This window comes from Felis catus, chromosome C1 (assembly GCF_018350175.1).
Source record: "Felis catus isolate Fca126 chromosome C1, F.catus_Fca126_mat1.0, whole genome shotgun sequence".
In the NCBI taxonomy this organism is placed as follows: domain Eukaryota; kingdom Metazoa; phylum Chordata; class Mammalia; order Carnivora; family Felidae; genus Felis; species Felis catus.
This window is the reverse complement of record NC_058375.1, coordinates 47,645,879-47,659,395: the sequence shown is the minus strand read 5'-3', so window position 1 is coordinate 47,659,395 and position 13,517 is coordinate 47,645,879. Positions and strand designations below refer to the sequence as shown.

The 13,517-nt window shown below is 34.1% G+C and overlaps 1 protein-coding gene across 7 annotated transcripts in view; it reads left to right on the top strand.

Annotated features, from left to right (window-relative positions):
• The window catches only part of OMA1 (OMA1 zinc metallopeptidase), a 173,575-nt gene that overhangs the window by 14,401 nt on the left and 145,657 nt on the right, over positions 1–13,517 (top strand). For all 7 annotated transcript variants that reach the window (XM_045035917.1, XM_019837106.3, XM_006934772.4 and 4 more), the window contains exons 4-7: positions 2,191–2,364; positions 2,465–2,572; positions 5,150–5,278; positions 9,670–9,744. In XM_045035917.1, coding sequence (XP_044891852.1) covers positions 2,191–2,364; positions 2,465–2,572; positions 5,150–5,278; positions 9,670–9,744 — 486 coding nt within the window. The remainder of the gene's footprint in view (positions 1–2,190; positions 2,365–2,464; positions 2,573–5,149; positions 5,279–9,669; positions 9,745–13,517) is intronic.

Genomic DNA, 13,517 nt, shown 5'->3' with positions numbered 1-13,517 from the left:
CTATATTGGGGTCAGGTCTCCTGCTTTTATTTTCTCTTTGCATACTGTACTTTTCCTTTAAATCGCTTATCATGGAGGTAACATAATTGTTATTTGCATAATTATTTCTTTATTGATCTGTCTCCTTTGTTAGACTAAGCTCTTTGGGAACCAAGACCCTGTCTGTTTTTATCATTTTATATTAAGTACTAGCACAATGTAGAAAAAAATACATATTTTTTGGATAAGTAGATATGTAATATGAATTTTTGTACCTTGAAAGTAATGTAGAATACGGTAATTTTTTCCAGAACCTCATTTTTGGCAATTATATTTTTTGAATGCAAAATCAAGTTGGAATTCAGAAGCCTTAAGTCATTTTTTTTTTTTTAACGTTTTTTATTTTTATCAAGAGAGTGCAAGCAGGGGAGGGGCAGAGAGAGAGGGAGAAAGAGAATCCCAAGCAGGCTCCGTGCTCCTAGCACAGAGCCTGTGGCAGGGCTCAAACTCAGGAAACATGAGATTATGACCTGAGCTGAAATCAAAAGTTGGACGCTTAACTGACTGAGCCACCCAGGAGCCCCAAGAAGCCTTACTTCTTTAGAAAGTACAGTAACTCAGATGGTTAAGCATTTTATACCACTAGTGAGTTTCTTGAGGACAGACCCTTTCTCCAGTTGTGAGCACACACCTAGTATATACTCGATGAGTATTTATTGAATTGATGTCTCATGGTGTCACTTGACCACTTTGGTGAAGTCTTTATGTCTTTTTATTTCAGTTAAGCTTCTGAATTTGTCAGTGGAAAGTTACCTTAAAAAAGAAATAACAATGTTTTTTCACAAAAAAGATGCATCTTTTCTAGTAGAGCTTTTACAGAGATTGGAGATGTTTCTAGGGTAGTCTTGTCTGAAGCAGGTTTGAGGAGAGTGTTCTGGAAAGATTGAGATAGGCCTAGTGTTAAATTTGTGTATCTTCCACCATTCGTCTCACTCAGAAGCTTTAAAAAATAATGTATATGTACATAATATTCTTTTTTTTAGCCTACAAGTATAATAACCTGCTTGATACTAAAATTCAAGCACATGTTCCTATAGGGATATGGTAAAGTACTATAATTATATATAATTTTGCTTGTTTTATTTCCTTCATATGGGTTAATAGTTGTTTCAGTTTATTTACATTGGTGACTTGTGCTTTTAAAAAATGGTATTGATATAAAGACTATTGCAGATTCAATTCTACAAAATCATCTATTTTTAATACATCTAAGGGAAGAAGATTCTAAACTTCTTGATCTATATGTGAACGAAGCTACACATTTTATGGAAATTAATGTGATATTTTCAGAACATCCTTAATTTTCCTATACTTGAAAGGGTTTCTCATGAATATAGCTTCAGAAAGTGTGTTCGTACAGTGGCTAGTCCTCAACATGGTGTAGAGAAAATGACATGCCTGTTAGTTCTAAAATTTCAGTAATTTCCTATCATTCTGTGTGAATAAAACACTTAAAATTAATGAAATGCCCTTTTTTAAAAATTTTTTTTAATGTTCATTCATTTTTGAGAGACAGAACAGAATCTGAGCTGGGGAGGGGCAGAGAGAGAGGGAGACAGAATCCAAAGCAGGCTCCAGGCTCCAAACTGTCAGCATAGAGCCCGACGCGGGGCTCAAACTCACTGACCTCAAGATCATGACCTGAGCCGAAGTTGGATTCCTAACCAGCTGAGCCACCCAGGTGTCCCCAAAATGTCCTTTTCTTTTTAGAAGTTTAACTTTTTAAATTAAGTATAGGGTGTTTTTCTAGTCAGTGGGTTATGAAAGTAATTTTCTTTTATATTGTTCTTCCTTATATGAAATCTTTGTTTCCTAGGCAGTATTTTGTTTTCTAAAATATTTAGGAAAGTAGAAATAATATTTAAACATTTTATTTGTTTATAGGCTAATAGAAAAGATGAAAGTTTTATTTCAACCAATTTATATGAAAAATCTTAGTTATTAGAATTTATTCCATTTGTGAGAAAGCACATTGCCTTTGCATGAATAATTCAAATTTAAGAATTGAAGTGTTTTGTATATGTAGATTTTTACATAATTAAAAATTAAAATGTTCAACAATAAGTAGCCATTTAACTCTTCATGAAGCAATATAAACATTTTGCTGAGCTAAAACTCTCTTAAAATAAAGATGACTTTTTAATCTTTCAGTGGATGGAAGAGTTTAAAAATGATATGCTAACTGAGAAGGATGCCCGATACCTAATGGTTAAAGAAGTGGTTTATCATTTGATTGAGTGCAATAAAGATATTCCAGGGATCTCTGAGATCAATTGGACTATTCATGTGGTTGATTCCCCAGATATAAATGCCTTTGTGCTTCCAGTAAGTAAATGTTCTCCCATCTAACTTTAAATCGTAAATTCAATATCCTTGTTTTTTTGAAGGTGTTCCAATTACTTACATTATTTTCTTTATGGTGCAGAATGGACAAGTGTTTATCTTCACTGGGCTTTTAAATAGTGTAACTGATATTCATCAACTTTCCTTTCTTCTGGGCCATGAAATAGCACATGCAGTACTTGGGCATGCTGTAAGTACCTAGGATGAATGTTCAGTTGTTGAAATAACTGCTTTGAAGTGTGCAAGTTAAATCTTGTAAAACTGAATCTTTTCAGTTTTCTTTTTCTTTAAAAGATGGTATTTTAGTTTTTAGCAGTTGACTTACTCTGTTACCTGAAAAAATATGACTGGCTAATTTTGAGAATTTTTATGGTCTTTAATATTTGATACCTGAATAATTAGTGTTTCTGTTAAGTACTATTTTTATCAGCTGTCTCTTTTGCTAAAAAGTAATTATTCTCAACCTCTAATTATTTCAAATTAGATTTTAAACTCTCCATAATTATTAACATACTTGTAATCTAGTCTGAAAGTTAACTATATGAAAGTGATATTACTATTTAAGTGGGTAAATCAGTTTTCTTGCTTTTTTATTCATTCTCAGAAGATGGCTTGGAGCATCTCTGAAAATCTCTAGAATGATATGCCATATATAATTAATGCAGAGTAATAATAATGATACCTTGGCATTTTACAGTTTGCTGAGCTTTTAAATACATACCTTCTCAATTATAATTTTAATACCATCCTCATTAAGTATGTATTTAATATCCCTACATTATATATGAGGAAACTAATGTTTAAAAAGACTTGGAGTAACATGAGTAATGTGGTCAACTGGCCAATTGGGACTTTAACCCAGGTCTTCTGTTTGCAAATCCAGCCCTGCTTTCTTTTACCACAGTTACCTGGGTATTGGCAGCCTTTTTTTAAATGGATCATAGAATTCAGGTTGATTTACGGTTCTGTGAATACACATCTGTTTGACTTGGTATGAGTACAAAAAGCTAATGTATTTGTTTATTCATATATTTATTTTTATTAAAAATAAGTATATTTCTTTTGTCCACATTAACTAGAGAGAGGTGTATTTTCTGTTGAAAACATGAAGGTAAATAGTGAAAGGATTGTGAAATGTTATGTCAGAAATGTAAGTAATATTAACTTTAAATGGAAATGCTAGTGTTATTAATCTCCTTAAAAGTCATTTCAAATTCTGTCTATTCCTTAAAGTACTAATAAGTTGAGGTGGGTCACAGTTGTGCTTTTCTGAAGCACAAACAGTAATTATCTCATTTATTTCTTCTGAATTATAGAAAATATAAAAAAACATTTTCCTTAAATAGATCTATATAAGAATAAATCTAAGCAATCGAAAAAGATTGTCTTTCAAGAAAGACTTCATAACTGCAAAATCAGTTTTGGCTAATTTTAGCATTTAAAAGATACTCATATTACATACACCTTTATTTCTCTGGCCTCTAGTTCACTGTCTCATTCAGCATATTGTTGTCATCTCTGTCAGTGCAGAACACTAATTAGATAAGACATAAAAAGAAAATAACAGTCTTAAAAATTGAAAGTAGTTATTAATATTTCTTTGTAGAGGCCTTAGACATCATCAGCACTATATTTTCTCTTTTAGCAGTCTCCATGTTTTCTTCCTTCCACAAATACATATTTAAAATTTTTTTTTAGTTTTCTAAGACTATGTAATGGAGAATTATATTCTTTAATAATTAATAATAAGGATTTTCTCTTTTATAATGACTTCATCATTTGTAGTGTTATTCTTTTGTGCTAAAATAATTCCATAATTGTTTTTCATGACACACAGTTTGTATAATGAAGCAAAGAATGCTTTGTGAGGACAGATTATATTGTTACGAGAAGTGTTCCATGTGATTGTTTTTAGTTGTCAGCCATGTTTCATATGTTCAAGTAATGATTCCTGTATCATCAGCATTTATTAATCATCTTTAATGGGGAATGTGAACAATCCAGTGCGTTAAACTTGTATTTAGAAATTATTACTTAAAACAACTATTTTAAGTAAAATTGGTTAGTGCTATAAATATAAAACTTTATAGAACTCAATTTCCTAGTGAGAAATACCAGAGTGATAAAATTGCAAACTTGCATAAATGAATCATACTTCATATATTAGGTCATGAAGTCCAGAAGTTTTTTACTAAAAATAAATTTCCAGTTTTTTTCTGAATTTTTCTTGTTTTAACTATTTCATATGTTAAGCAGTGTTTAGTCTATCCAAAGGTATAAGGTATAAGCATAATGAGCACATTTATTTCTTTTAAAAAAAATTTAACAATAACATTAGAAACTAAAACTTCTGGGTTTGATTCCTTGTCCTTTTACTAATAGCTGTGTGAATTTTGGCACCTCTTTTAGTTTCTCCCATCTTAGTTTCTTTATAAAAGAGGGATAATTGTACCTATCTCACAAGATTATTATGCTTGTTAATATAAGAACTATAGGTTAGTGAACTTCTATTCATATCTATGAACCTGTCATTGTATCTGAGTGATAGTAAGTGGTTCAGTACATGTTAGTTGAATGAATGTTTATACCTGTAAGCAAGGGATGGAAAGAAAAACACACAGAAGAAAAAGAACATGTGATCTTAGTTGGTGAAGGTAAGTTTAAACATGTAATTATTTAATGTGATTACACATCATGAACTAGAAAATCTAAGGTTACAGTGTCTTAATTTATTAAATGTAATTTTCATTATTTTGATTATTCTCAGGCAGAAAAGGCTAGCTTGGTTCACTTACTGGATTTCCTAGGTATGATTTTTCTCACAATGATTTGGGCTGTTTGTCCTCGAGATAGTTTTGCACTCTTGGGCCAGTGGATACAGTCTAAACTGCAGGAGGTAAGTGTGAGACAATAAGTTGGATTTTTAAAGGTATGTGGTGAGGATATTTTAAAGATTACTATAAAGTAACAGATACAAGAGATGTTTTCATGTATCATGAAATATAGCTACTAATTTTTAGTCATATGTTTTCTCATTTTTAGGGGACATTCTTAAAAATGAGCATTCAAATTAGAAAATACTACATCTTTTAAATGATGGAGATAGATGGGTTTCAAGGGCATAGCAATTTTTGGCTAACATAATATTTAGGGGCAGAGTGTTATATAGTTATTGGTCTTAGAGAAAACCCGGTCACAGATCCTTTCTTTCCCTTTGTCACTTTACCTTCAAACTTTTCACTTTTGTCTCTCATAGTGACTGTGGTATGCTTTCTCGGTGACTCTCCCTTCTCCCGAACGTTTGCATTTTGATGTAGAACTCTTAAAACCTGTAAATTTTTATGGGCACAGAATTAGCTAAAGCTGCTTTACCATCCTCATCCTCTCACTCCCAGTTATACTAAGATTACCTGCACAATAGTGAAAGGATAATCTTACTAGGTGTTTGTTCACTTTCATTTCTAGTACTTATGTATAATGGTGTTCATGTCATAAAATTTACTGAGGCCCGCATTTTGTTCAAAACACTTCACTACTGAAAGTAGGTCTTGCAGTTTTGATAATTGCTTTGTTAACTGTGATTAATTATTTTATTTTACATCTTTCTTCACATGTTTCCTCTTGTCCTGGGAGGTTTGGTTATTCAGGAACAATCTGTTATTTGTTTATTTAATGATTTGTGGAGCACCATCATTGTGCCATCTGGGTACTGTTTAAATCTAATGTGTAAAATTCTTTGAGACAAATTGCTTTTGAAATTGGATAACTAAGTCTTTTATTCAGTGTTACCATATCATTTGGCTGCATTTATATTGAAATAAAGGCTCTTAAAGGGGGAAAAAAAGAATGGTTATTGCTTAGGTTATAGGATTTCATATTTTGAATTTTATTTCCATTATGTGTCGGGAAGTCAAAGGAGTTAATGTAGTGTTTACCCCATTTATCAATACATCACTTTTTTCTGTATTGGAATCTGAAGATTTTGTTATAGGAAATATAACCTGTGGCTGTTTTTTCTTTAAAATAGTTGATGATCGGGTGCCTGTGTGCCTCAGTGGGTTGAGCATCGACTCCTGATCTCAGCTCAGGTCATGATCTCACAGTTCAAAGTTCAAGCTTCAGGTCAGGTTTTGTGCTGATGGCTTGGAGCCTGCCTTGGATTCTATCTTTCCTTCTCTCTGCCCCACCCCACTTGTGCTCTCTCTGAAAAAAATTAAAAAAAAAAAACTTGATGAATCCTGCTACTTCATATACTAATTAATAATTAAACTAAAAATAAAGTGATTACTTCTCTTTGAACTTTTCTTCCTTAAATCAAGCCCCACCCCCACCCCCATGATTTTGGTGATGGGGAAATGTTTCTTTCTCTAGAAAGTCTTGTTCCTTGTGATTGAAGAGCAGGAGGGGATGCTGATAGTGAATCATTAAAGAGGGGGAATTGCTGACATTTATTTGCCAGAAAAAGGAAGAGATGAAGGAAGAAGGAGGGGCCTTTACATAACCAACCATTGGGGAGTCCTCTATTTTTGTAATTTTAAAAGATTTAGGTATAAGGTAGCAGCCGTCATAGCGTGCTACCAGGTATTAATTAGTAATAATTACAATAGCTAATATTTATTGAGTACTTACTCTGTGTTAGGCATTAGGATAAGCACTATAATTATGTACAGAGGTTAAGAATACAGGCTGTGAACAGATGGACTTGTGTTTGAATTTAGGCTGTTAGACCTAAGTTCTATACTGGGCAGATTACTTCACTAATTATAGGTCTTTGTTTCTTCATCTGTAAATGGGCATAATACTGGCTACTCAAAGCACTGTTGTTGGTTTAATGTTACATTTAAAATAGGACCTATTTTTTTTTTTAAGTTTTTATTCATTTTGTGAGGACAGGGGAGGTGCAGAGCGCGAGAGAGAATCCCAAGCAGATTCCACAGGGTCAGTGAGAATCCCAATGCAGGGCTTGAACCCACGAACCTAGAGACCATGACCTGAGCCAGAATCGAGAGTCGGATTTACGCTTAACTGACTGAGCCATCCAGGCATCCCTAAAGTAGGATCTCTTAATCTAAACACTGACATTTTGGACTGGATAATTCTTTGTTGTGAGGAATTGTCCTGTGCATTGCAGGATGTTCAGTAGCCTCTAAACATCTACTGTAAATATCTGACCTCTACCCACTAGATGCCAGTAGCACTCCCCCTGCCCAACAGTTGTGATGATCATAAATGTCTCCAAACATTTTTATATGTCCCTGGGGGACAAAATCGCATCCAGTTGAGAACCAGTGATTTAAAGCACTTAGCACGGTACCTAGTACAAAATGAGGACTCAGTAAATAGGAGTTATTATCATTTGCTCATTTTATCCTGTCTGCAACTCTAGGAGGTTGGTCCTGTGCTACTCCATTTTACATATGATGCTACTGGGCTTAGATGGGTTAAACAATTAGCTGAGGGTTAACAGTTAATAAGTGTCAGCATTTGGACTTAATGTAAGTTTCCATCTTTAAAAAAAAAAAAGCCAATGTTTTAAACCAGTTATACTATCAGTAGACTTGATGGACCCCTGCAGACTGCTCATTGAGAGTGAAGACACTGTATAATATAGTTCAACAACCTAAAAAGTCATGATCGAGAAGGAAGAAAGCCCTATCTCATGGTTATATACTAGATTGATTATATTATTTCTAGACATCACTGACATGTAGCTACCTCTGTGAAATTGTTTCCCCTATTAATAACTCTGTTCTCAAAAGTCCTGCTTATTGATCCATCTCCTACAAATTTTAGTACTTACTGAAAATTAGAATTTAACTGGAAAGCATTCACATAAATACAAGTAATTAGGGAAGTTAAAGTTACGATATCTGTTTGTATTTTTTTATTGAAGTTGGAAGAAAATTTCATTTTCCTAACTAATCAATACTTAGAAAGACGGAGTTAAGATAATTTATCAAAGAAGGAAAATTCTGCTCTCTGGTTAATTTTCTAACTGAAATAAATTCTCTAGTAGTGTCAGTGGTTATTATATAGCCATATTTTTTCAATTTTCTTTTAAAACTGCAAGGTCAGAATGTTCCTTGGCCATAATAAAAGCTTGCGTTAAGAAGCTTTCTTAGGAAATCCTCTCCTTTCTTAAAATTCATGTTATGTCACTTCACTTTTAGGCTTTTTCATAAAAGCAAACATACTCTTTGGATTTCTTTTGGTTAGTGAGAACACGTTCTAATGTAGGTCTTTTGTAAAAGCAAAGTAGCATAAGGCAAACTTTTGAAAGAGGGGTATACCTGTATAGTAGTAACCCCTCCCCCAATATTATCCATAGGGCTGAGGGAGGGTGGGATATATTCCCACCAGTGGTTTCCTAAAGCCTCAGATAGTACCATATCCTATTTACAGTATGGGTTTTTTTCTATACATACATACCTATGATAAAAGTTTGTAAGTTAAGCACAGTAAGAGATGAATTGTTCTATAAATAGAACTATTATAATATACTGTAAAAAAAAGTTACATGAGTGTAGCCTTCTCAAAGTATCTTACTGTATTGTATTCCCCATCTGGTGATAATGTGAGATGATAAAATGCCTATGTGGTGAGATAAAGTGATGTGAACAATGTAGGCACTGTGACGTGGTGTTAGGCTGCTATAGACCTCTGACAGTATGTCTGGAGAACCATCTGCTTCCAGATCACAGTTGAGCGGGTATCTCCAACCGTGGAAATTGAAACTGTGGGTAAGGGAGACTACTGTACTCTATAAAATACTATAGACTCTCTAGAAGTCTGTAGGCCTAATTTTTTATGTTTTTAAAATATTAATATCTGATGGAGGAAATAAAGACTGTACTTTATGTTTTATACCATGGTGTTCGTTCTTTCTTTCTTTCTTTCTTTCTTTCTTTCTTTCTTTCTTTCTTTCTTTCTTTCTTTCTTTCTTTAAATGTTTGTTTATTTAAGAGAGAGAGAGGCAAGCGAGCACAAGGAAAGGGCAGAGCAAGAATCTCAAGCAGGCCCAGCACTGTCAGTACAAAGCCTGAGGCAGGGCTTAAACTCACAAACTGTGAGATCATGACCTGAGCCGAAATCAAGAGTTGGATGCTTACCAGCTGAGCCACCTAGGCGCTCCTACCATGGTGTTCTTTAAGTGTCAGTCATCGCGAGCATAAAACCTTTATCCTAGATACTCCATGAAATTAATTTTAAAAATCTCACTTTGTTACTTATTTTGTTGTGAAATGATAAATATCCTTAATGAAACTTCTCTTTCTTACTTCTTCTTAGTATATGTTTGATAGACCATACAGTAGAACTTTGGAGGCTGAAGCTGACAAAATTGGACTACAGCTTGCTGCAAAGGTAAAATGTTTAGTAGTTGAGACTACACAGTGTCCTTCACACAGTAAAAGATAAATACACATTGTCTTAATGAGCTGTGGTATGAGGAGAGAATGAGAGCTGTATGAAATTTTTCATTAATACCTTTTAAATTTGTGCCCTCTGTAAACTGATACACTATATTTCACTATTCTCCCTTGTTTCACTGATCTAAGAAGGCTTGAGTAAAATAACGTAAGACTATTTTTCCTCCCCTCAGAGAAAGGTTTATGCTATTGTAGCTATGACCCCAGATGAGCAGATTGAATTTTTACCTTTTAAATAAATGGTAGAGGAGCAGACTTATTACTCTGTGTCTTTGAGATTATTTTTGTTGCAGCCAATGACTTACATTTGCTAGGCACAGAGAGCAGCCCTGGGCTTTTACTGTGATTTAGGTTGGCTTTGTTCATGTCTCCTTTACAGGGCACTTCATGTCTGGCTCCTATTTTTATCATCTGTGATAACTGATGTTATTAGTAGTAGAATTTAATATTAGAAGTAAAACTGCATTTTTAAAGCGGAGTAAAAACAATGCCACTTTGTACATTAAATTCAAATTGTATTTGATCTCTGTTGAGTTTCCAGTAGTTACTAAAAAGTCCTAGGTATAAAAATAAACTATTATATGAACTTCTAGTTAGTTTTATGGATTTAATTTCATAAATGAAGATACTACTATTCACAAAAGCAAAAGCAGTTATTTGAATGTTACGTAATAAGACTTAAGTGAATTCTCTGACTACATAGATTAAGAGGTTCCCAAATAGTGGACCACAGATTGGCTATAAAGGTAAGAGTGTTTTGTGTTCTGGTTAAGAAATCTTGGCCTATTTCAATAAATTGTTCCTGTTTTATTTCCAAGAAGCTTATTGTTTTATTAGCTTTTTAAAATATAAAATGAGGAAGAAGTCAAGATAATTTTTTTCCAGTGTGGATATCTAATAGCCTCAGGACTGTTTATTGAAGAGTTATCTTTTTCCACTATTCTTGAGTGTCTCTTTGTCATAAATGTGGGAGGCTATATAGGAGTTTATTTCTGGACTCCCTATTGTATTCTCTTGGCCTCTTAATCTGTCTCTGAGCCAATACTGCATTGTCATGTAGCTTTGTAGTAAGACATGATACCTGGTAACTTCTGTCTTCCAGCGTGGTTCTGCAAGATTGATTTGGCTATTCTTAGTCCTTTTCCTTTCCATATACATTTCAGAATCACTTTATCAAATTACATGCCTGTATAAAAATACGCTTGGAATTTTGATGGCAATTGGGTGAATTTGGAGATAGTTGACTACTGTCAAAAATATTGAGTCTTCCTGAGAAGCGTCGGTGGCTCAGTTGGTTGAGCATCCCACTCTGGATTTCAGCTCAGGTCATGATCTCAGGGGCATGCGATTGAGTCCCACATCAGGCTCTACACTGACAGAATGGAGCTTACGTGGGATTCTCTCTCTCCCTCTCTCTCTGCTCCTTCCCCGTGCTCTCTCTCTCAAAATAAATAAACATTGAAAAAATAATATTAAATCTTCCAATCCATGAATGATATATTTGTCCATTTATATGGATATTCTTATAATTTTAGTGATGTTTCTAAATGTTTGTGTGTGTATGTGTATAGGAATTATACATGTTTTGTTAGATTTATTGCTAAATGTTTGACATTTTATTTTTTTTTTTTTTAAAATTTTTTTTAACGTTTATTTATTTTTGGGACAGAGAGAGACAGAGCATGAACGGGGGAGGGGCAGAGAGAGAGGGAGACACAGAATCGGAAACAGGCTCCAGGCTCTGAGCCATCAGCCCAGAGCCCGACGCGGGGCTCGAACTCACGGACCGCGAGATCGTGACCTGGCTGAAGTCGGACGCTTAACCGACTGCGCCACCCAGGCGCCCCAATGTTTGACATTTTAATTGTAAAGTGTTATTTAAAAAATAAACTTCTTCATATATAGAAATGCACTTTATTTTTATAAATGACCTTGTATCTAAAAACCTTGCTAAATCCACTTAATTCTGATAGTGTGTAGATTCTTTTAGATTTTATATATACACATTTATGCTGCCTGTGAATAATGACAGATTTGGTTCTTCCTTTCCGGTCTGTGTACTTTCTGTTTTTGTTTTTTTGTTTTTTTTTACTTTATTGCAATGGCCGGAAACTTTAGTACAATGTTGACGGTGAGCACCTTTGTTTCTTCATCACCATTTTTCACCATTCTGATGTCTAAGTTGTTTTTCTTTTAATCTGACTTTTTAGAAGAGTTTCCCTGCCATTTCTAATATGCTAAGAGATTTTTTAAAATTATGAATAACAAATTTTATCAAATACATTTTTATATTGATTATATCAATTTTCTCCTTTAATCTCTTAATGTGGCAAACTATATTGATTTTTTTTTACGCACTAGGACAACTTTTATTTTTGAAGTAAACCCAATTTTATCAATAATATTGTTCTTCCAATATATTACTGAAGTTGGCTTGCTAATGTTTAGCTTAGAATTTAGAATGTTTTATCTGTATTCATAAAAGATAATGGCTTGGCCTTTTCTTTTCTTGTAATGTCCTGTCAGGTTTTAGTATCAAGATTATGTTGGCCTCATATAATGAGTTGGGAAGTGGTTTTTTCTTTTCTCTGCAAGAGTTTGTGTAACGTTAGTGATATTTATTTTTTAAATGTTTGGAGATTTTGTGGGTAGAAACCATACAGATTTATTTTTTTTAAGTTTATTTATTTTGAGAGAGAGAGAAAGAGAGCAAGTGAGTAGGGAAGGGAAGAGAGAAAGAGGGAGAGAGAATCCCAAGCAGGCTCTGCACTGACTATGTGTAGCCTGACACAGGGCTCGAACTCACAACTGCAAGATCATGACCTGAGCCAAGATCAAGAGTCAGACTCTTAACCAACTGAGCCACCTAGGTGCCCTGGGCCTACAGGTTTCTTTGTGGGATGGCCTTTAGTTGTAGATTCAGTATCTTTAATAGATATAGAGCTACTCACATTTTTCTGTTTTGTGTCAGTTTTTATAAGTTTTGTTTTTCTAGGAACTTCTGTTTTGTTTAAATTTTCAACATTATTATGAAGTTTTCTAATATACATATATATTTGTGTTTTGTATTTTTTATTGAAGTGTAGTTGACACAATATTACATTAGTTTAATGTATACAAGACAGAAGTTCTACAACTCTGTATGTTATGCTCACTGTACGTGTAGCTCCATCTGTCACCATGCGATGCTGTCACAGTACCATTGACTATATTCTCTGGTATATCTTTCATTCTGTGACTTATTCATTCCATAACTGGAAGCCTGTTTCTCCTGCTCCTTCATCTATTTTGCCTGTCCCCTCACCCCTCTCTGCTGCTAGCTATCAGTTTGTTACCTTTACCATATATGTATTTTTTAGAAGTTTATTTATTTTGAGAGAGAGAGAGAGACAGCATGAGTCGGGGAGGGGCAGAGAGGGAGGTTGAGAGAGAGAATCCCAAACAGGCTCCATGCTGCCAGCATAGAACCCAACGTGGGCTTGAACTCACTGAACTGTAACATTTTGACCTGAGCCGAAACCAAGAGTTGGACACTTAACCGACTGAGCCACCCAGGTGCCCCCCTCCCTTACTATATTTTTAATGTCTCAAGGATACTGCATTCCACAGATATATTTTATTTATTTTTTTTTAAAGTTAATACAGGGGCATCTGGGTGGCTCAGTTGGTTAAGCTTCCAACTTTAGCTCGGGTCATGACCTCACAGTT